The following is a 21,776-nucleotide window of genomic DNA, read 5'->3' as shown; positions in this document are numbered from 1 at the left end:
TTGACTGGGAAGGAGTCTGGGCGGATCAAGGTGGTGGTTTCCCCTAATTGCTGGCGCGGGAGGAAAGAGGAGCGTTTCAAAAATTAATGGGCAGGCCCCGGGCTAGTAGGCTGAGGATTCAGGAACTGGGTCGAGCAGCAATCGAGATCAGGCGCCACCCAAGAGGGAATAGCCGCGGCTGGAGTCACGTAGCCATTGGAGGAGCAGGCGAGGCTTGGCCAGGAGGAAATCAGTGCTTGGGTCTAGTGTGCCTAGCGGCCTCCGTTAGTGGCCCAGCGTCCACCCGCGGATCCTCTAACAGTCCTCTAACAAAGGAGCCTCTAAGGCTAGCCTAAGGTACGGAGTACCTAAAGGCCTAACAACTTGGGCCTAGGCTGCTGCCAACGGGGCCACCTAGCAAGCCCTCAGACCCGGCATAAGGCACTCCCATCCCGGGGCCGACGCCAGGCCATTCTTAACCAGAGCCGCCCCTCCCTTAGCACCATTAAGCGCCCATTTCGATTTGCAGGTAGGGATGTTGCAGCTTGGTTGCAGGCGTTTTGTGGGGGATCAAAGCTGCACCATATCTGCAACGGATTCCTCATCCCACCATGGAGTACGCAAAGATGCGCTCAGAGTCACACAATCAGTGTCGGACCATGTACGGAGTCTCCTGCTCGCATGGCATTCGTAGAGGAAATAGCTGAACCCTGTGACTTAATCGTGCATATCATGAGATCTACCCGAGTCCTTCCAGATTCTTTATCTACTATCTGCGCTATCTCAAGGAGCCCTCACCACACAACAATGCTGTACCTGGATCGCTGCCAATATGGCCATGACTAAAACAATGGCCTCCAGCTTTAGGCGGCCGGACTGTATGCGCCTGGACTTCGTACGAGTGAGTCGTACGGATGCTCAAAATAACGATTTGCTGCTTTCACAGCCACAGTCAGATCCTGCTGACCTCGTGAACCGCATAAAAAATTTCACAGCCCTCAACTGCCATTTGTTCCCGCAAACATCGGATCTGCAGATCACCAACCGTGGCGCAAAGTGGATGTATTTCTCGTTGAATAATAACATGAGGAATATGAACACTTCCGAGGCTCGTTGATTCCCCGGCCCAGCGACTCCATTTCGTGCCCGCACGTGGGATGAAAGGATTTTGAAACTAGCACCACCACCACTACCAGGCACCTCTTTGCTTCCAGCCTCTCTCCTCCATGAAATAACTCCAACTCGACTACGCGAGACTCGTTACTGATACCCGTTTCGAGCACTTTCCGCGGTCTAGTTTTCTGCCGCTCTCTATCTTTTGGCAGAGCAAGAGCTTACTCCGAGCGCACCATCGCCCTGTCTGATGGAGCAGGCCGACGGCGATGCCCATCACCGCCACGACCGCCCACTTTCGCGAGATGAGAGCGATCTTGTCTTGACAACAAATGCCATTGCTGAGGAATTGAATCAGCTCTTAAAAATGCCATCTTCACAGTCTCGGCCTCAGTTCAGAGAGTCGGCGGCGAGTCAAGATACTATCCGCCCGACTGCCACTCCTCCCGTCGACATACCAGCCGCGACCGAGCATCCTACAGCTAGAGACGCCTCTTCCGATACATCTTCCTACATCCAGCAGTATATGCGCAACCGGAATCCGTCTGTCAGTTTCAACAGTGAGATTAAGTTGGACTCGGGACACCGTCAGAGCATTGGAGAGCCGCTGGAGAAGCCGTGGCGCGACCGAGGCCGTCCTACGATGCATCCGGTTTCAAAAGAAAGGAGAGATTCACGGGCACACAGCGAATCAGAAAGGTCGCATTTCGATCTTAACACTGGTCGTCGGATTCCCAGGTTCTCGCAAAGCCCTCCAAGAGAACAAGCACGCATCGGCGAAGCCCGGTTCCCACTGTTACAAACTACCGTGGATGAAATGGCACGAGAATCACATACCGATCTCCCTCAGGCACAGTCATTGACTTCTCAGTCAACAGCAGAGTCCAATGAAGAAGCTCTCTTTTCACCACCTCCCGACGACCACTTCCTTCAATCTCCTACGACCGAATCTCCTACGACCCCGTTTTCCCATCGAGCCTTCTCGTACGAGGACTCCAAGCCCTTCCGGAGGACGGCCTCTCAACGATGGCGAGACGGCGAGGTCGGTGCGTCCCCACAGGACTTTTTCTCACGAGCAGGTAGTTTGCGCAACAGGAGCATGCGTGACATTGCAAGCCGTGCTTCTCGGCGAGAAACCTCGGGCTCTACAAAGTCGCCCATGTCAGCTGCATCATCTTTCCTACGTGGTTTTTCCATGAGCAGTTCGACGAACATCGGAGATGCCGACACCGGACCTCTCCCTCCGGACGCCGAGGGTCAGACCATTGGTGAGGATTATGTTCTGGGTGAACAAATTGGATATGGCGGTTTCAGCAAGATCAGGGCAGTGACACAGCTACAAGATAGCGGCCAGAGGAAACTTGCTGTCAAGATTGTCCGGCGGCGCATCAGCAACATTTCAGAAGCCGAAAACGAACAAGCGCAGGCTGAATTTGAGCATGAAGTCGAGCTCTGGAGGTTCCTCAATCACCGCAATATCCTCCCTCTAGAAGCCGTATACAAGCTGGACGAAGCTACATTCTGTTTCATACCACTGAACGTTGGAGGCACACTCTTCGACCTGGTGCGCTCGAATCGCAACGGCGTCGAACCTGACGTAGCGAGGAGCTATGCCTACCAGCTCGCCTCGGCACTACGATATCTCCATCTGGACGCACGAGTCGTGCACCGTGATATCAAACTTGAGAACGTCCTCATCGAACCCTCACCAGATGGTAAGGCGGGATTATTACGCGTTTGCGATTTCGGTATGGCAGAATGGCTTTCGTCGGATAGCATTTCGGGCCCTCCGAGCCCAGACTTCCATGATACCGATCGCCCTCCCCGCAAGCACATGGGACCAGCAGACACGTCAACATCGGCTTTTGCAGGTGGCAGCCTTGAATATGCCGCTCCCGAGATCCTACGTATTGCTGAACGTCTCAAGAACAGTGGCCCTGCAGAAAGAGCCATCGTGTCTCCTGCGGTTGACCTGTGGGCATACGGGGTTTGTGTGTACAGCATGGTAGTTGGATCTCGACCTTTCCAGAATTCCTTCCAACCGCGCGTGGTCATGGCGATTCTAGCAGGAGACTGGAATCGAGAGCCACTTGCAGAAAAGGGAGGACACGACGTGCTAGAATTGGTGACGGGCTGTCTCGATATGGACGATACAGCGCGTTGGGACATTTCTCGCGTCATGGAGTCTGCATGGCTAGAAGATCTCGCTTCGGATGAGGACAACCTCGAACAAGGCCTGCATGGCTGGCGGTTGTGATACATCTCGTACAACTACTTGTCACCTGGCACCACCAATGGTGCACCTTTTTCTCTGGTCGAAATTGCCAACACTGCTTTTGGGAACGACATTTGTGCCCCTCTCCTCGGGTTTACGACATTACGACTTGTAACTTGTAATTTTTTTCTCTTTTCTCCTGCTATCGATCTCCTTACTCGGCATGCGAGGCGCTTACTGGAATGGACCACGTCTAGCAATGGCGCTTCACTCACTCTACGATTAATGTCTGGCGTCTTTTCTTTTCCCATGACCTGGCCTGGGCAAGAGGGTGGATGAATACTTGTTCATTTTTATCCCTGGTAATGAAAGGGAAGGTTCAAGAGCCAGAGGGCAGCCAGCCAGCCGTTCCTTGCTTTCTCAATATACGACATGTCAATGATGATGATGATGATAATGAGCACGGTACGGTTGCGGTTGCGGCCATGGTCATGGTTAGAGAGATATACCCCTGAGCAATTATTACTCTTTATTCTTCCACTTTCCTTCTCGCGTGCTACGTTCCGTCAACTGCGTATCAGACAGACCATCCTTAGGTACCCACATGAATCTAGGGAGGTATCTTTCGGAAAGACATCACAGCAGAGTGTAGAGCATGCACAAAGCCACCCGGTACGAGAACTCTTACCGGTATCTTGAAGAGGTGCCCAGGTAAGTAGGTAGGTAGGTAGGTAGGCAAAGGATAGGCAAAGATGGACTCTGAGTGTATCTCTTGGTTTAGTACTTGTTGATCGTTCGTTGCCTTCGTGCCATGCGTACTTATGTATTTTTATGTACGTATGTCTGTATGTAAGACGCACACGTCCCTTGAGGATCTCCTCTTCCCAAGATACACACACACACTCTCTCTCTCTTTCTTTATCCACCCTCGTGAGTGCAATGCCGTGCTGTGCTGGGGTTGCTGTGCTATGCTGTGCTATATGCTATTGCAAACATATCGGCGATCTGGCCCCGACTAAGGTACATGAATTACGATTTTCTCCTTCTCGACTTCCATGGCTTGTATTCCGTACAGCAAACAACCTTGTTGCCAACTTTCGATTCAACTCGGTGTCGATTCGATTCGTTTCAAATTCGATTCAAACTCAGTGCAATTCGTGGTCTTCATCAATCTCCCCATCTGACTGTGTGATCTTCGTCGATGCATGTATTTTCAAAGTGTGACGATTCCGGAAGAAAGGGATTATCCTCCTTGCGCCCAGTTGCGGTCCCAGATCGTCTTTCTTCTCCCCTTTTTACTGTTACAGACTCGACGTATCACATCATATCGGAACCCTTGCCCCTCGACAACGTACACAGACATTAGTTCTCTTTCTCCGGTTTGTCTCCCGTCATCAGCACCCAGATGACCCCTCCAATTACGTCTATGTGGGTTCCATTTCGTGTGCGTGTGCGCGTGTATGTGTGGTTTGTTTGTTTATTTGGTTCCTCGATCCGCCTTCCTGTTCGCTTTGCGTTTTCGAGGTCTGTCTCTCTGGACGCTTAGACCGAAGTGACAGTGATAGTGATACGAACCAACTCTCCGACTTCGGTAATCGTGGCGGTCGTGGTGTTAATAGTGGTAGTAGTAGTAGTACATCCGTTGCAATTCACTTGCAATCAATCGTCGCAGTTGGACAAAGTGGTATCAATCAGTTCGGATCTCTGTGCCTGTGCCTTGTCCCACTTCCAGCTTCTTAAGAGAAGGGGGGAAAAGAGAAAAGACATGTGATGCACTGGGCTCCGCATTATGCTACTCCGTCGCTTCATCTCAGACCGAACAACCAAGCAAATACGCATAAGCAAAAGAAAAGCAGTTGATGCTGTGGCATATTGGCGACGCCTGCTCCGGTGCTGAAGGGCGCGTCGAACGGACTTCCGCCGCCGCTGTCGCCATTATTACCGTTACTGCTTCCAGAGGATTGTGTCGTTGAGCTGGCGGACGTGTTGTCGGCCGAGGTCGTGCTCGTGCTGGTGAAGGAGGTTGTGAGAGTGGTCGTCGGAGCGGTCGTAGTCGTGGCAGAAGATGAAACGGACCTGGAATTGGATGACGCGGACGTCGAAGAAGGATTGCTTTCTGTCGTCGCTGCTGAGCCACTTGCAGAAGAGGCCTTCGTGGTGGTGGTGGTGCTAGCGGAACCAGAGGCGGCCGTTGATTTTGCAGTCGACGTGTCCGACGCCATTGACACCGACGTCGAAGGACTTGCTGCGGCCGTCGTCATGGCTGTGGTCGTGGGGGAGGACGTAGGTGTGCAGAGGAAAGAAATGAGGTTTCCGACGAAGATCTGGCCGATGAGGGAGTCTCCTGGTGCTGACAGGCCGGCACAGGTTCGCTGGATGAAGTTCTCGGCCGCTTCCAGAGCGATCTCGCAGTTTGCCGAACACCCACTTCCACCCAGCAACGAGAGCTCGCTGAAACTACAACCGTTGACCGTCGTTTCGTACGCTTTGGTGCAGGAACTGGGGAAGCCGAAGATCGGCTGGATCTGGTCGAAGGATATGCTGGCCCGTGAGACCTGTAGTAGACCACACAACACCGTCACGAAGACAGCCTGCCGGTCTAATCTTGGTCGCATGATTGATTAGTTGTGCTTATTGCTGAGTTGGGATGATAGGATGAGGCTGCGTTCGATTAGAGCGACAGAGCGACGTATGTCGTTGCTGAATAGGCTGCGTGGCGCTGAGGGCCTGCAGTCGAGTGTTATTATCGTCGAGATTTTGTTTACAGTCCGGCAGACGTTCCGGTATCACCATCAACACTGACAGTCCCAGTGAATTCTCGCAGGATGTGAACAAAGGCCGCTGTCCTCAAAATGCCTCTTGGCCCGAATACATGTCGTGTTTATTCTCCTCCTCTCATCAACGGCGGCCCTCCATCACCCTTCTCACTGTGAATTCTGTGGTGGGATCGCAGAGCCAAAAACTCGGATTTGGTGCGAAAGCTGCTAGAAGGAGGGTGGCGGCTCTTTTCTTCCCTGGTATTGTATGTACTTCTTCTGTCAATCTCTCCACACTGGGATCGTCCAGCGGATTTCCTGGTGGCCGACTTGACAATGCTGTAACCAGTCACGTAAGGACGTCTACAACAGCCTTCCCCGTCCTACGTCAGTCTGAGCTTCGCCAGACGAGGGATGGGCTGATCGCAATCCCACGGTCGGGAATCCAGGTGTATATGGAGCGTGTCGACGACAGATCTCTGCCGATCGCAATCAAAATATCCACAAGCTGTTCGGCGATTTTATCTCAAGCGGACCCCAACACTCTGGTCTGAAACAGTAGCCTCGGCGCACAGATGCGAGAGACGGTTGTCTGACTTATATCTGCCGGCCCTGATGTGATGTCAGATGTCCCATTCTCTCGTGAGAGTGTTGTGCCCGGTTCAGAGTGCGAGCGCAGGCGCAGTCTGGTCTTATGGGAACCCGCACGGGGCCACGTTCTCCGGGGCGTTTCGATTGCTCGGGCGGCTCTCGCAAAGTCTAGCTCTGGTCTTATCAGAGGACTCAATGTCTTGCAACAACATGGGACGAGGGGAGAGACAGGGGCGTCAAGAAGTTTGCACTTCGGAGCCTTCTGGCGCATCATGGTCGATTGTTATCAACACAATTGTGCTGAACGACACTTTACTGGTGTGATTCACGATTCCAATCCGTCTGGTGAGCCATAGGAGACTATCCAGCTTCGCGGTGTCCTAGAGGCTGTTTGCGAGCCAAAACGGGGCAACGCTGCATACTCTGCGACACTCAAAACACCCTGCATCAGTGCCACAGCCACGAGGCTGCCCTGAGAACAGTCCAAGGCGGTAACGACCTGAAGCAGCAAATGTCAGATCGACAGGGGTATCCGCTAGCCGATTGGCAAGTAAGCGGTCAAGGGTCCCAACCTGAAGCGTCCATCACGGCTTGGGCGCTTCCGGACCGCCGTCATTACTTCCAGGTACACGCTTCTGGCTCCCCCACGGCTTGCCTATTATGTAACAGTGGAATGTGTCTTTGACGCTGCCCTCGAGTTTGACATAGATCTTGGTGCAAACGGCGGCATGTATTATTCGTCCCAGGTGAGGTGAAGCTTCCATGCGCGAGTACTAGGCAGCTCATACGGGGTACGAGGACCACTGACCGAGGCTTCGGCGTCGACGGGGTGGCAGAATCTCACCACACAATACAAATCATGAGCTTTCCAAATATCGATACCATTCCTCTGCTGCCGTGTTTCATCACAGAATCTCATGATCATCACAATCTACCTATGGGATCAAGACACCTCGGAATCTCACCTTCCCATCAATCATTTTCTGCAAGGCCTCATTTGCGTTGTCCAATGGGAATTTCTCAATCAGGACATTGACACCATGAACCCTTGCAAAGGAAATCGCGTCTTCACTGTCGAGCGCATGACCACTGGGCCAAGCCACAAGACTCAACCCATAGCGGATCATGGAGGCTGTGTCGACTTCGACCGGGGCAGAGGCAGCTAGAATGAGGAGCTTTCCCAATGGTCCTAAGCCCCGGAGGAGCGAGGGAATGAGTTTCTGGTTTGGAGCCGTGAAGATGATACATGAAGCTCCTCCCAACTATCGCGAAGTCAGAAACTGTGCAGCACAACCACTGACTAGCACAGGGCGAGTGCACAAGTGGTGGTCCCACTGAATTGAATCCAGCACATGTACGTACCTTTTGGAGCTGCTCGCCGATGTCTCCCTGTGATGCGTCGATGTATTCATGCGCACCCAGCTGCGTGGCGAACTCTTTCTTCTCTGGGCTACTTGAGATAGCAACGGTGCGGTATCCCATCTTTGAAGTGTATTGCAGCGCAAGATGACCAAGCCCGCCTAGGCCCTGTATAGCAACAAGGGATCCAGGAACGATATTTTGTTTGCGCAATGCTGAACATCAAACTCTCGCGTCAGCTTTGCAGAATGTCACGCAGATCAAGGCTGGGTTAGGGACATACAATTGAACACGGTCACCCCAGCACAGAGCAATGGACAGAATGCGGCAGGGTCAACATCTTCGGGGACTAGTAACACACAAAGTCAATGGCGGCTCTCGCTTTGTCATTTCGTACTTGTCCATACCTGATACTACCGCCTCGGTACGGAGTGTAACATACTCGGCATACCCGCCGTCCCGTGTGACACCGTTGACTGTAAGGTTATACATCAGTACAGCTGATGGAGGGCCGCATAGGAGAGGGTCTCACTCACTTTGTTCTTTCTCACACATCTGGAACAGACCTTGTCGACAAGGGGTGCACGTTCCTGAAGAATTTCAAGGTAAGCAAGATGCGTCTCAAGCGAATCTGACCTTTCTTACCATCGTGGCCTCCATGCCACGGAGCGCCGACTCGTGCGCCCACGGTCCAGCGGGTTTCTCCCTCTGGGACCGCAGCCACCTCGCCAATGACTTCGTGTCCTATTCTCGTCAGGGGCGGATGCCACTTTGAAAGTCGAGGTCGTTACCAGGAATGATTGGGAATCCATTGCCGAACAAGCCATGTTGGACAACGACGTCGGAGTGGCAGACACCACATGCCAACACCTTGACTAGAACCTTGAACGGATCATGTTAATCAGAGCAACTACCAGGGAGCCGGGGTATTTCCTCACCTCTCCAGGCTTGGGCAGCTCAAGCTTGATTTGCTTGAAGGTCAGCGGTTGACCTTTGGCTTCAAAAACAGCCGCCTTATATTCTTTTGGGAGAGATGCCATTTGGGGACGATCGATAGAGATTGAATACAGATGTTGCCCGAGCTTCCCAGTTGAAGTCGATCTTCAGCTGGACGAGAGACGCAGCAGTTGAAGGACGACTATATATACACGAAGACAAAGAGTTTCTTTCTCTAGGCTGAACACAACACGAGTCCTCATACGAGTACGAGGATTTGTAAGGAGGGGTCCTGGCATCGACGCGCATCACCAGTTCGCATGCGGGCTGGTGGATTGACACGATCGGACAGATCGTCGGCTACATGATGTCAGCAGCTGCTGTCGTCCCATTTGCCCTGTGCTCCAGTCGATGCTGTAAAGGGCCAATCTCGGTGACGCTTCGACTGGGTGGCGCAACGAGCTCCGGGACTTTATCAGGATGAGGAAGGCTAGTTACAGCAACCAGGGCAAGACCACCCACCGCAGGACGATACGGACGAGAGAGGCCCATCTACTCTGTGGAAGTGTTCGGAAGCAGGACTTTTGTCTTTCCTTTTTGATAACAGTCTTAAAATCCAGACCTGTCTATCTTCGAGTACCTCGCCTACTTCGGCTTTTATTCGCCGTTACCGTGCGCCTGAAGCGGTAGTTGGTATACCCGCCTCCGATGACTAAGGTAAGATGAATAATCGTCAAGGTTCCCAGAACGTCTGTAAGTCTGTTAGTCTTCTTGGTGCGTGGAGTCTACAACTAGTAGATAGACTCCTCTCGACAGAGTGGTTCCGTGGTTCCTTGTACTAGGGTTCTTACCGATTCGACCAACAACAAGTCATGCATGATATCAGAAAGCCCATGATTGACAAGCCACGCGTGCATCATGTGCATGAGGGTACTCGTAGCTAGATGGTCTCAACGAGCGAATTCACACCACAGAAGCCTCTCTTGAACACCTGCTCAAACATGCTCTGACCATTGACTACCTCAAATATTGCCCAGGATGGCCAACACAAGTTGCGAATTTGCCTCATGAGCACCGTACAGTAGGCGAGGAGAATGCGTGGTGGAAGGATTTGTTTACTTCCCCCGCACTAAATAAATTCCACGAAATGCAGGAGGCACGCACATGTTGACTCGGAAAGTTATCAGCATCACCTCCAACAAACACTACACGCAAATACTGCAGCTAGACAAATCATCTCGTTCCCTTGTTCAATCCGACCATCTTGTCTAATTCAAGACACTGGTTGTTCACTTCATTCCCATCCCGGAGCGCGTGGCAACGCGACTTCGAACTCGGAACCAGCAACCCCATCAGCGCCTCAAGAATCTCTCTCCATAGAGGAATCTCAACACCAGCCTCACAGACTCACAAAGGCATTTCTCTTCGTGACTCCTCTCTACATTCTATCCATCCTAGACACTATTTGTCACACTCACGCATCGCTCAAAATGGTACGTCCGCGCCTCCAGAACCACTTCCAGAGTGATCATAATCCGCTTCAACCCTCACCGTCGTACCTGCTACCCTCTACACCTCACACTTAGTTATTTTCTTGATTCTCTAGTCCCGCGACTCCTCCCACACCTACATACACACGCAGTCGTCACGGTTCGCGGACCTCTTTGAAGAATTCTGCCGCCCACCATCGGCGTCGTTTCCAACACCTTCTTCCGCCGCCACGACCGGCGCCGCAGCCTCCTCCAGCCAAGCAGCCAACGGCGGCAGCAACACCGCCGCCACCACAACTCATCAAGCAGGGCACAACGGGATCGGCGTCAACGACAACTCCAACATGGTCCAGGTTCCCGGATCCTTCCTGCCCTTTGAGGAGATCTCCCTCCCACCCCACCTGCAGCCTCTCAACCCCGAGGACGAAGACGACGTCGTGCCGGACATGCACGCCGCGTTCGGGATCAACAGGGCTCTGGGCCAGAACCAGGGCGGCGCGGCCACCGTCGCGGTGACGGCGTCAGGCGCAGGCGGAGGAGGAGAAGGAGGAGGAGGGGAAGGAGCCAACAGCGGCGCAGGCGAGACGAGCAATGCAGGCGCGCAGAGGGAGCCCGTGTGGCGCGACTTCGGCCTCGAGGCACTCGTGGCCGGCGTCAGCATCCGCGCCTACGACCTCGGCACCGGGAGAAGGGAAGGAAGACGGACGAATCTATTGCTTCTGCGGTGATCAGAATCCATCATTTTGCGTCCCTTCCCACTTCGCACTTCGATATGATCATTCGAATCGATGGGGAACGCCCTGCACCTACGACCTCTTGTATCAGTAACAATAAGTTTCGAGCGACGAAAACAAAAAGAGATGTGAATGAGTGACGAGTTAATGAGATATGAATATAGCCTTGAACCTCGAGAACGGCCCATATCATGACTATGCTTATGCCTACGCCTATGCTTCATGTCCGAGACGCGAAGGTCGATCTCTCAGATCAATCAACCAGGAATAGAGAGATCTTAGCACCGAGGGCATCAAATCCACAAGGGGATCACTGCGAACAGATGGGGATGCATGGACAGGAATTTATTACTACGTTCGCATTAATCCTGTGCTCAGTCTCACTCTTACTCTCAGTCTTTACGCCACACGCTGTACGGCATACGGCACACGGCATACTGCGTACTGCATACTAGTGGTATCCGACAGTGCTCCCTCCGAATAAGACCTTGCGACGATGTTATTTATATCCTGACGACATCGACCCTCGCACGTTCAAAAATATTATGCACAACATTCTTCGCCTCCTTTTCTTCGTCACTCAATATTCTCGGCTGCAATGAAATCTGCGCATAAGTCCCGGGGGCTTTCCGCTTGGATAGTTGACCCGGGTTAAGGACCATGACGCTGTCGACAACCTATCAAAGTGGAGCACTGTGAGCCCAAAAAATCATCAAAGACAACCGGGGAATAAACATATATCAGAATCGATACCGGGGAAAGTGGGATGTTCCGATGGTCAGATTTGATTGTGAAGGGAGTGAAAGCAGCAACCAAGGGAGTTGAATATGGTGCCACTGGCAGGGAGAGGAAGATCAAACATACCTTGACACTAGCCGTGACCAGACTGGGTAGTATGAGCACGTCAGGCTTAACGTGCATCCACTCCCCGAGCTTGAAATAGCCCATGTCCAAACAGGCGCCGGTCGCGCCGTTGGCCCTCTTCATCGGTGGGAACAAAGGGAAGAAGTGCCTCTGATCGATCAAACAGCCAGGGAGCCGACTGAGCAGATCGCTCCCCACGCCCTCTAGGCCATGCGAGATTTGCTCGCGGCTCAGCTCGAAAAGGACATCCTGAGAACTGATGGCAAACACCGTCTCGTTCAAGCTCACAAAGCACGGATTGGGAAGCATGGTAACCTGCTTCGGCAGGTGTAGTTCCTTCTTGGCCAGTCTCTCTTGAGGCCAGGAGACGTGCTTACTCACGGCGTCGCGCACACTGGGCACTACGAGCACCGAGATGCTAGGGACTGCGGCACACAGACGCTGCAGGTGCGGCGAGATCAAAGTCCGAAAAAGAACAGCCATGCTCGCGTCATGATCCAGGCCCCGCGTCTCTGCTGGGAAATCAAAGTCGCCGCTCGCAAGCAGGGGGTGCTCAATGTCCAGAAACGGACCGGTCAGGATGAGGGCGTCAGCCATGTTCTCTGCTGCCTTTTCACACAGTGCCTGGAACGGCTCGAAGTCGAGATTGTCGTCGGCTGTGTAGGGGCCCGAGGAGAGCATTATATTCAGTGGTAAGGAGGAAGAAGCAGAGGAGGAGTCCTCGCTGACGTCTAGGCGCTCGTTTACGGTGGTGATGTCGTTCGGCGTCGACGATGGCATGGGTAGTTTGGGGAGGGAAAGCACTTCCTTGACTGTAAAGTACAGACCCGAGGCGTTGGTGCCCTTCAGGGCCACAATCTGGCCGGGGAAAAACTGGTATGAAGGCAATGCGTCCACTTTCAAGGGGACTCGCAGGCCGGCGCCCATGCGGCGGGACATCTCGAGCACGAGAGACGCAGAGTTGAGTTTCCCCTCGGACGTGTCTGACGCGATGCGTCCCACGGCAATGATTTCGCTCGTGCTTTGCGCCGCGGCATTTCCAAACGCAGAGTCGTCGAGGTTATGGTGTTTTTGGACCAGAGACAAAAAGTCATCGATGCGCTCGTCGAGGATCTCAGACGCGTCTGAGAGACGCATGGACATGGGCTTGTATGCAAATTTTTTGAAATCTGTCCGAGAGATCAGTCGTAGTCGTGCTTCTGAGAAGGGCGCCAGCGGCGCCTCGGCCTGCGGGAGGTGGTCGTTTAACGTCTCGATGATCTGTCCTGCATTCTGCCGCTCCACGAAAGGCACACTACTATTTTGTCGTGCCGTTAGTTACTCGGTACACATTCGTTCCATCTCTCCCAGAACGATAAATTTGGAGGGCTAAGTGAAGGACACGTACGAAGGTCCAAGATCTACCTTGCCAGCCTTGCCCGGCGTCTTGTTCGTATCTGGCCTGTTGATCTTCTTGGGCACAGGCGAGTCGAAGTCCGCCTTCCTCTTGATGCTGCCGCTTCGCCGACCGATGGTGTTGGGCGTGAGTTCGTCAAGCCTGAGGTCATTGTGCCGTTAGCCCATGTCATGCGACACCCCCGGAAACTCATCACGCTGCGCTGCCCTCCACGACGGTGGAGGGCCGGGGGGGGTCTTGATCTGCGTAATCATGTCTCCATACATACATTCCGAAGACGTCGCCGGTCCCAACCGCCCTGGGAGTCGCGTGGACTGCGCTCTTTCTGTCGGACCTGGGAGCGAACTTGTTGGAGTTCGCCTGCTGCTGCGCCCTGCCGTCTCCTCGCTCGACGCCGTCCTGGACGTCCTTGGCAAACATGCGCGCGGTCTCCAGGTCGAGTTTGGTCTCCTCGCTGCCCATCTTCAGGCAGTAGACCTCCCACTTGATGAACAGTTCGTCGGCCGTGAGGGAGTGCAGCCTCAGCGTCGACTCGAGCACCCCGAGAATGTCCGGGGCCAGACCGCTGCCGGAGGGGTCAAAGGCCGCATTGAGGTTCTCTTTGGCGTCCGTCATCGTTGTGTGTGTGTGTGTGTGTGTGTGTGGGTGTGCGATTTTTGTAGGGGGTGATGGTGCTGTGAATTGTTTTATATCATGATGCGGAAGTGCATTATCGCCGGCGTCTCGTTTCTTCGATTCTGAGAGAGAGAGAGAGACGCGTTCCACTAAACGCGTCTGGTGCGGAATCTATGCTGCAACGTATTTGGGGAGGGGTTCCGCGTGGTGTACGGCAAAGTACAGCGTGAATCGATGCATGGACTCGAACCCAGCCTTGTGTTGTCGACTTCCAGAGAACCTTTGACGCGTAAAAGCGTAGGTTACTCCTAATCCAGGCTGGACCGCGTCCGATACAAAGGTGGAAATTTATCGAGGCGCCAAAGTTCGAGACTTTCAAGATTTGGAGTTTCTAAGAAAACATGTAACATTTCTCACCAGTGCCGTGGCCAACTAGCATCCATAAGTCTAGGAAGTTTTACCATTGAGCTGGTCTACATGATCAAATCGTGTTCTATGAGAGCAAAGGCAGACTCCGTCAAAGTAGCTCTTGTGTCAACCAACAGCTACCTCCTGCACCAGCAGGGTCTTCGTGTTTCCACCATTGTATCACGTAGAGGAACCATGGACAATGTCTGTCTTTCTCAGCCCACCTGGACGCCGAGGAGACGCTTTTATCCTGTCTGTTTCATGCCAGAGATTGGGTGCCATACAACTCCAACTTATGCTTCGATGAGAGACGCCCAAGCAATGCAGTCCAGATTACCACCGCCCTTGATCATTACACTTGACTCGTTTCCTCCTGTCCCTCAACTAGAATGTAATGGAGAATGTCGCTGAGTGACAATACCCCCTTGAGGTAATTGTTCTCGTCGACCACCATCAATCTGTGGACCCGGGATTTTCTGATGGTGTCGAAGATTGTGTCGAGGCCATCGTCTAGAGAGCAGCAGTAGATGCCCGGATGATTCGGTGAGCGTGCTGACAGGGCCTTGCCGACAGTCCACGTGAGGTTGCCATAATCTCCAGTCTTGAGAATTTCGATGACATCTACGGCTTCAAAGACATTGAGCAGTACACCTGTGATAAGATGAGTATCACGACGACTTAGCAAACACCTCGACTCACCTTCTGTGGTTACCACAGGCACACTGGATATATTCTTCATCACCATCTCGTCAATGACGTCTAGCATCGTTGTATCCATACTGCAGCGAACAATGTTGCCATATGTTCCAAGCTTGATCATGGCAAGAGGCTTTCGTAGCATCTCGGTTTCCTTCACGTTCATCGCGATGAATTTGAGGATTCTGTATTGAGTGATGACGCTCGTGACCATTGTTCTTTGAGTGTCACTGTCATATGACACCAGTGGAATACGCCGGGCTCTAGATACCAGTTGCTTTCGCAACGCATCGTACAGGATAGCTTCTGGCGATGCTGAAACTGTCTCAGGCGGTTTAACATTGAGGATTTTCTCGACATCTGTATGTTGATTAGTCTCGTGCGCAGGCCCAGTGCGATCGTTCATGCCCACCTTTTAAATCGCTTAGCAACAATTTGTCCACGTCCTTCAGCTTGTCAGCGTGTAGGTTGTAGTACCGAACCACGTTTAAAAAGTCGTTGACGGTGAGGAGGCCTGCATAGGTCGACGTCGAAGAGTCCCAAAGCGGCGCAGACACGATTCCTGGCCATGTAATCAGCTCTGTATCTACCTGGAAACGGCCGTAGACATACCGCATTGAACCAGAATGTTGAGGCTTTCTTTGACAGTTAACCCAACGTCGAGCTCAATGAGCCGGAAGCTGAGTGGTAGGACGTCATAGCAACTGCGCACTCTGAGAAAATCTCGAATGGCTTTCTATTCTGGAAGTTAGACTCAAAACCTTCATGCGATGTGCACAACGCGGCGGTCGCTTACCAGCCCTGCTCGTTCATCTCGGTCGATTGGTCTTTCCGGCTTTGGAGGAGCTATTGGTCGAGATAGGGGTTTGGGACGAAGTAGATCTGAAGGTCGGACAAAGGTGGCCTCGTGACCAAGGCTGGGAGGAGTAGCGTGGGCGGTAGCAGAGGGAGAAGTTGGATGATTCGTAGCAAGGCTAGTAGGCTGCGCAGAGGGCGGCGGGGTAGAGGTTTGGGTCACCTCAGCGTTCTCTGCCATGACGACCACCCCAGCAGCATCTTTCTTTTGTTTTTGGAAGAGGATGAAAGTTTCTTCTGAAGAACAGAGGAGGGTGACAGAGTTGGTTGTTGGAAGGCGGGAATCGATGGCCCCGGAGTGCTGTGGAGAAGTTTGGGCGCTCACGAGAGGGTTTTGGTCGGGCGGGAAGGGCTGGCAGGGTTCAGAGGCAGAGGCGACCACAGAATTCCTCGTGCAGGGTGTCGACAATGCAAGCAATCGTTTTTGCGCAGGTGTGTTCACCGCAGACCACGGTAAGGATTGGCTCGAGACTGGGGAAGCAGTTGAGAAGGTGGGATGCGGGTTGAGAGATGGGACCGGTGGTGGGATGCGCTGCGCTATTCTCGGCTGTAACTAATGTGATGGATCATGGAATGGGAAATTTTGGTGGACTCAGCTCAATCCAGATCACCGTGATTGACATGTGATTGATTCATGCGAGGGCTCGTTTCCGGAGAGACAATCTGTTATATCACACCAAGTCGATCAGCGATTTCACACTGCTCGACTCTTGACAGTTCTGGAGACTCGCATGGATTACACGCTGCACCGCTGGATCGTTGCAAGTAGTGCTCTAGTCTATCTGGGAAATACGAGGCCACGCTACAAAAAATTCCACACAATCCAAACTCCTCAACGACTTGAATAGCTCGTATCGAAACCTCAAGTGCTCGTGGGAGCTACGTCCTGCTCACGTTCCGCCACACTCTTCTCCTCGCCTCCTTTGAGGTACAGCTCGGACTCGCCGATTCTCTTTCCCCCCTTCTCCCACCGAGCTTGCCGTTCTGCCCTCTTCAATTCACACAAATCATTCAGTGCTGGCCAATACTGTTCATGGTCATACTCGAATTCGACTAGCCCACCACTCTCTTTCAGCAATTGTTCCCTTGGCACGTGCAGACCCATATCCTCGTTGAACCTGATCTTTTCCCGTGTCATCGGATCAATGAATGGGGTGATGAGCTTGAAGAAGCCCCAAATGTAAAATGGCACATTCGTGACCAGCGCACGACCGAGGCGCTCAGGATAGTGGTTCTGCAAGATGTTCAAGGTCTGCTTTCCCTGGGAAAGAGTAGCGCCTTGTCCAGATTTGGTCTCTGCGAAGTTGATGAGCAAAGCCAATGTTTCCTGACCAGGAGGCATCAAATCAATCGCCCGCTCAAGCATAAACACAAGGTGCTGGATCTGGCGATCGCTGCGTTCCGTGTTTTGTTTCGACGGTCTCAGATACTGGCACGTACGTCCATGATAATCCCAACCCAGAATTATTTGCTTGCCCGTAGCGTTCTCGATAGATATGTAGTCCTTTGTGTGTTTTTCAAGGCCGTACTCGCGCCGCCAGGTCAGCGTATTCTTGAGTCTTTGTTCTGATTGAGCAACATTCCAATTTGTGGCTCTCAAATATCGCAATAAGCATTCTCGGGTTAGAAACATTCGTTCAGAGTCCGTGAGAGGCGACGCCTTTGAGCCTTTGGCAGATGTCTCGGGCAAATCAGTCCAGGACAGTACATTCTTCAGTAAAGTGTCATATTTTTTCTCTTGTTCAGGCGTTAACGGAGGCCTGGAGGGAGGCTTCGCGGTCTCCAAAGGTTCGGCGAGCGGAGTCTTGACAAGCCCATCAGCTGCACTGCGTGGAAGGTTCAGCGTGTTTGACGGGTTCGATGTGTTGCTGTGCTGTGGATTTGTCGAAGCAGTAGCCGTCGCCGTAGGTGTCTCGTCAAGCTTCGATTCTTCCATTGCAGCAGAAAGTTCTTCTGCGGCTTTCTCGGGATCAGTTGCCCCAGGAGGTATTGCAGGATTATTTTCGATAAGAGTAGCCATGGTAATGCGGCTCTTCAGAATAAGAAATCGAAAGAATGGCTCACTAGAGCCGATGCGCTCGAATTTACATTGTGAACCGCATGTCAGATGGAGGACTCTGGAGAAGGGCAGACTGCACTACTAACTAACTTAGAGGCGCCGGATCTTCCTCAGCCGGCGAGCCTCATTCCCAACACGCGGGAGCCGAGAAGGCTAGTGAGGCTACTTCTGCAGCCAAGAACAACACTTCTCCTGGCTCATCCGGACAACTTGAGACTCGCTCTGTTCTTCGTCGAAACCACTCGTATCTGGCACAACAAGTTGTTACGACTGACTTTCGCTACTGTCTGCTGCCTCATGACTCATACCCTGTATTGATGCGTGCATAGTGTATACAGCACTTCATCCACCCCCCACTGCCGCCAGCGGTCTCCCCCAATTCAACTTCCGTCGTTCAGCGCTTTTGTACACGGCCTGGGACTCCTTTCTGCTCGAGCATCGCGGAGACATCCTTGCTAGTAGTGCGATTTCCCACCCATGAAGACCTTGTCTGAAAGATCCACACCTGCGGAGAAACTGTTTGGTTCATTTTGGGGAAGCTTCTTCCAAAGCAGCCGAACGAGCCTCCTGATGCCGTTCTGCTCCAGAGGCTCTGCCGGGCCGAGTGTCAAGTATACATTTCCATCAATCTCTCTCATCTCTGCCGCCCGAACCTGAATTGTGTCGTGCCATTCAAGAGGGAGTCCGACTTTGGCGTGATGAAGGAGGAGCGATTTCTTCTCGTTGAAATAGAAAGGACCGCAATAGCACAAGGTCTTGCTGGCATCGTCCGTGGTGTCCTTCATGGTGCTATCCGCTTTGCCTGATTTGGACGCGTCGATGTCGTCGGATTGAATGATAACCGACATCTGCATTTTGTTCAGCAACAACGCCTTCTTCCAGCAATACTGAACCGGCATCAAAAGCTACCAGCCTGCAGACCAAGATAGGAACTCACGTATCCGTCATCAGTGTATGTGATTTGACCTTTACAATTCTGACCCATAGGGTACTGGATATCCGCAGCGTTGTCGAGTCTGCTTGCGGAATATGAGACCAGTTCCCAGGCGCCGAGAAGACGCGACAATAGGAACTTCATGGTTAAGGCTTGACGATACGCACACCGAGGAAACAGACACCATTTACACGATAGGCGATACTTAGTGAGAAAGAGGGAAACGGAAAACTTGTGCAGAGACGACAGACGACTGAAACCGGGCCTCAAGACTTACTTCGGCCAGGTCATGGAAGTTGCAGTCTCACCTTCTAGCACTGACTTTCAACCTGGCAACTACGACCGTGATGGTGAGCACTCACTCCGAAACCCCTTTTCAATATCAGAGGACCCTGGGAAGCTCGTCGTGATCTTTGACATGGGATGGTAGGTATCGCCGAATAAAAGTCACGCGTGTGGTAAGCGCAGTATGTTGTCCATTCCTTGGTCTCTTTGCACCCATCCAATGTTGCACAATCTCCCGAGCCGTTTGCTGGAAGAAGGTGAGAAGGGACAGACTCTAGCACTTCGGTTGCCGAACTTCACTGGATGGGGGAAAATGAGCTCAGGAGACAATCGACAAACGAGGGCCATGCTTGGAATGAAACGTGCGACTTCGAGAAAGTCATTGGCTGTTCGGTTTACAATTCGAGCATAAGAGAAACTAGGACGCCATTCTAGACCCGACTCGTCTCCAACGCTCGAAATTTAATGGTATTCAAGTTGCTCTGGCGCCGATAAACCCATGAGAGACCAGTCTCACAACAGGTACTCCCTGTAGAGACTCTATAGCTTTGAATGCCGTTCAGGTGATAAGCCACCAAGCACCACCAATCGATATAACGCAGAATATCACTGTCAGGATACCTGCACCTGCCCTGCCGGCGGTTGTGATGGGTTTCTCTACCAGGCTCGCAGGACCACCTGTGGCTGAACCACCAGCCGAGGGATCACTCTTCGAAGTTGCACCGGTTCTCAGAGTTAGAGGGGCCATATTAGAATTGATCAGGTTTGCGCCGAATACGGACATTGCGCTCATCTGGATGCCGGTTAGCTTTCGCATTCCAAACAACCAGTAATTTTCTTACCTCTTCGCCAACGCCTGTATACCCATCATACGTCGTTAGATACCACTGTTCCCCACAAACGTTTCCGCCACCACTACATTGTCCTGCGGCCCCCGTCGCACTTCCCTGCAACTTCGGCATAATCTGGCTTGCGGTGCTAGGTACCAAGACCGCTGTGACTGCCAGCCAGCGTGACAAATACGCTTTGAAACTCTTCTGGTCTTGGTCGCAGTTCAAGTGGGGCTCACACTCGATCTCACTCATTATGTTCCCGCCGTACTCAGAAGGGAAGAACAAACTGAACGTGCTGTTGAGGATTTGCTGTACTCGGGACTCCCAGACGGAGCTCCCATTAGTGTAGTTGTACATGTAGGCCGCCCCAGCCAAGACTGTCCCATAGTTGTAGGTCCAGACATAGTGATCCGCGCTGGTGCAATTGTTGTCGCTATCAGTGCTGTCCCAAATGTAGAGCATGCCCCCCGAAGTCTCAAACAGTTCACTGGACGCCATCCAGTCCCAAACCTTGTTTGCCCAGTCCGCATAGCTCGAGTTTCCTGTGATGTAGGCCAGCCGTGCAGACAGCTGAAAGTTCCCACCATTGGCAATGGTAATCTTCAAGTTGTATCCGGAGTTGAATGAATACACCTGCCAGTGAAAGCCGCCACCGCAAGTCGAAGTGTCCCATAAAGAAGTTTGGAAGTTGTAGACTGCTTGCGCGAGGGAAAGCCACGAAGGTTGGCCGTCGCTGGCCTCAGGGAAGTTGGACTCGACAGCATCGAGGGCTGAAAAGGCCCAGAAAACCTGGTCATCAACGCCCATGCTGCGGGACTGATTTGGAGGATTGAAGTTGTTTTCTGGCCCCCGCTGGAACTGTAACGCCTCAGAGACGACCGAATTGTATGTACTGTCGTTGGTGTATTGCCAGTAATTGATCAACGATCCCCACATTGCACCAGCTTCCCACCAGCAGTATGTCCCGGCGACGTTGGGGTTACAACTTAATGATCCAGGAAGATCACCGGGTACTTGGCCGGTCTGGTTGCCGGTGTAATAAGTCATCATGTTGTATGCTGCTGTGCCTGCCGCGGAGGCTATTGAGGACCTCGAGTTGATGTCGAGGGTGATTGCCGCAGCAGCCGCTGGGAATAACAGTGTTGTCAGCCACATGGCTGCAGATAGTGATCCAGCTTCGTTAAATCTTAAACGATTGTGATACAGTAAGACCAGATCAGGTCATACTGAGGCAAGACATTTAGCGAATGACATGGACAGGAACATGCAAACGGTGAAAGATAGGAAGAAGCAACAATGAGATACCGTACAGGTTGAGACAGAAAGCATGTTGAAGGGCATCGAGTCTAGAGTCTTGCGTTGCGTTACCAGAGGCACTTGTCTCGGCTGTCAAGCTAGATTGGTCGGTGATAGGTCAGCATGGCACTGGGCTGGGGGAAACTTTGCGCGCTCTGGAAAAGCCGCGTTGGTGATCCGGAAACTTCGGCTGTTGTCATCAATTCAAGAATGTGAGGCAGTGCAAAAGCGCAACAAGATCACTAACTTTCGCTTGCCGCACGGGACGTATATGCTAAAAAATTCCGCGCAAGGGTTACATGGGCAAACGAAGAAAGAATGACTTTCTTCCTGGTCATGCTCAATCGACATTTCAAGGACTT

At 52.5% G+C, this 21,776-nt stretch overlaps 9 protein-coding genes across 9 annotated transcripts; 2 read left to right on the top strand and 7 right to left on the bottom strand.

Annotated features, from left to right (window-relative positions):
• Positions 1-1,342: 1,342 nt before the first annotated feature.
• On the top strand, positions 1,343-3,349 carry PV08_02036 (uncharacterized protein; the record flags this gene model as incomplete). Its single annotated transcript, XM_016376396.1, has 1 exon — positions 1,343-3,349. The coding sequence occupies one exon, from the start codon at positions 1,343-1,345 to the stop codon at positions 3,347-3,349; it is 2,007 nt and encodes a 668-aa protein (XP_016241672.1).
• Positions 3,350-5,112: 1,763 nt separating this feature from the next.
• Positions 5,113-5,922, bottom strand: PV08_02035 (uncharacterized protein; the record flags this gene model as incomplete). Its single annotated transcript, XM_016376395.1, has 1 exon — positions 5,113-5,922. The coding sequence occupies one exon, from the start codon at positions 5,920-5,922 to the stop codon at positions 5,113-5,115; it is 810 nt and encodes a 269-aa protein (XP_016241671.1).
• A 1,667-nt stretch (positions 5,923-7,589) lies between these two features.
• On the bottom strand, positions 7,590-9,053 carry PV08_02034 (uncharacterized protein; the record flags this gene model as incomplete). The annotated part of the gene is made up of 8 exons (XM_016376394.1): positions 7,590-7,916; positions 8,017-8,228; positions 8,297-8,362; positions 8,421-8,489; positions 8,550-8,603; positions 8,659-8,757; positions 8,805-8,895; positions 8,952-9,053. 8 exons carry the CDS (start codon positions 9,051-9,053, stop codon positions 7,590-7,592), a joined length of 1,020 nt encoding a protein of 339 aa, XP_016241670.1.
• A 1,386-nt stretch (positions 9,054-10,439) lies between these two features.
• PV08_02033 (uncharacterized protein) lies at positions 10,440-11,167 on the top strand (the record flags this gene model as incomplete). Its single annotated transcript, XM_016376393.1, has 2 exons — positions 10,440-10,442; positions 10,556-11,167. The coding sequence occupies 2 exons, from the start codon at positions 10,440-10,442 to the stop codon at positions 11,165-11,167; spliced, it is 615 nt and encodes a 204-aa protein (XP_016241669.1).
• A 509-nt stretch (positions 11,168-11,676) lies between these two features.
• Positions 11,677-14,048, bottom strand: PV08_02032 (uncharacterized protein; the record flags this gene model as incomplete). The annotated part of the gene is made up of 4 exons (XM_016376392.1): positions 11,677-11,850; positions 12,038-13,334; positions 13,425-13,574; positions 13,702-14,048. 4 exons carry the CDS (start codon positions 14,046-14,048, stop codon positions 11,677-11,679), a joined length of 1,968 nt encoding a protein of 655 aa, XP_016241668.1.
• A 760-nt stretch (positions 14,049-14,808) lies between these two features.
• PV08_02031 (uncharacterized protein) lies at positions 14,809-16,188 on the bottom strand (the record flags this gene model as incomplete). The annotated part of the gene is made up of 5 exons (XM_016376391.1): positions 14,809-15,107; positions 15,156-15,512; positions 15,565-15,714; positions 15,765-15,888; positions 15,949-16,188. 5 exons carry the CDS (start codon positions 16,186-16,188, stop codon positions 14,809-14,811), a joined length of 1,170 nt encoding a protein of 389 aa, XP_016241667.1.
• A 681-nt stretch (positions 16,189-16,869) lies between these two features.
• Positions 16,870-18,027, bottom strand: PV08_02030 (uncharacterized protein; the record flags this gene model as incomplete). The annotated part of the gene is made up of 1 exon (XM_016376390.1): positions 16,870-18,027. One exon carries the CDS (start codon positions 18,025-18,027, stop codon positions 16,870-16,872), a length of 1,158 nt encoding a protein of 385 aa, XP_016241666.1.
• A 494-nt stretch (positions 18,028-18,521) lies between these two features.
• On the bottom strand, positions 18,522-19,144 carry PV08_02029 (uncharacterized protein; the record flags this gene model as incomplete). The annotated part of the gene is made up of 2 exons (XM_016376389.1): positions 18,522-18,914; positions 19,004-19,144. The coding sequence occupies 2 exons, from the start codon at positions 19,142-19,144 to the stop codon at positions 18,522-18,524; spliced, it is 534 nt and encodes a 177-aa protein (XP_016241665.1).
• Positions 19,145-19,844: 700 nt separating this feature from the next.
• PV08_02028 (uncharacterized protein) lies at positions 19,845-21,273 on the bottom strand (the record flags this gene model as incomplete). The annotated part of the gene is made up of 2 exons (XM_016376388.1): positions 19,845-20,078; positions 20,128-21,273. The coding sequence occupies 2 exons, from the start codon at positions 21,271-21,273 to the stop codon at positions 19,845-19,847; spliced, it is 1,380 nt and encodes a 459-aa protein (XP_016241664.1).
• Positions 21,274-21,776: the final 503 nt, after the last annotated feature.

The sequence above is a fragment of the Exophiala spinifera genome (genome assembly GCF_000836115.1).
Source record: "Exophiala spinifera strain CBS 89968 unplaced genomic scaffold supercont1.1, whole genome shotgun sequence".
NCBI lineage: Eukaryota > Fungi > Ascomycota > Eurotiomycetes > Chaetothyriales > Herpotrichiellaceae > Exophiala > Exophiala spinifera.
This window is presented reverse-complemented; position numbering and strand designations above follow the sequence as displayed.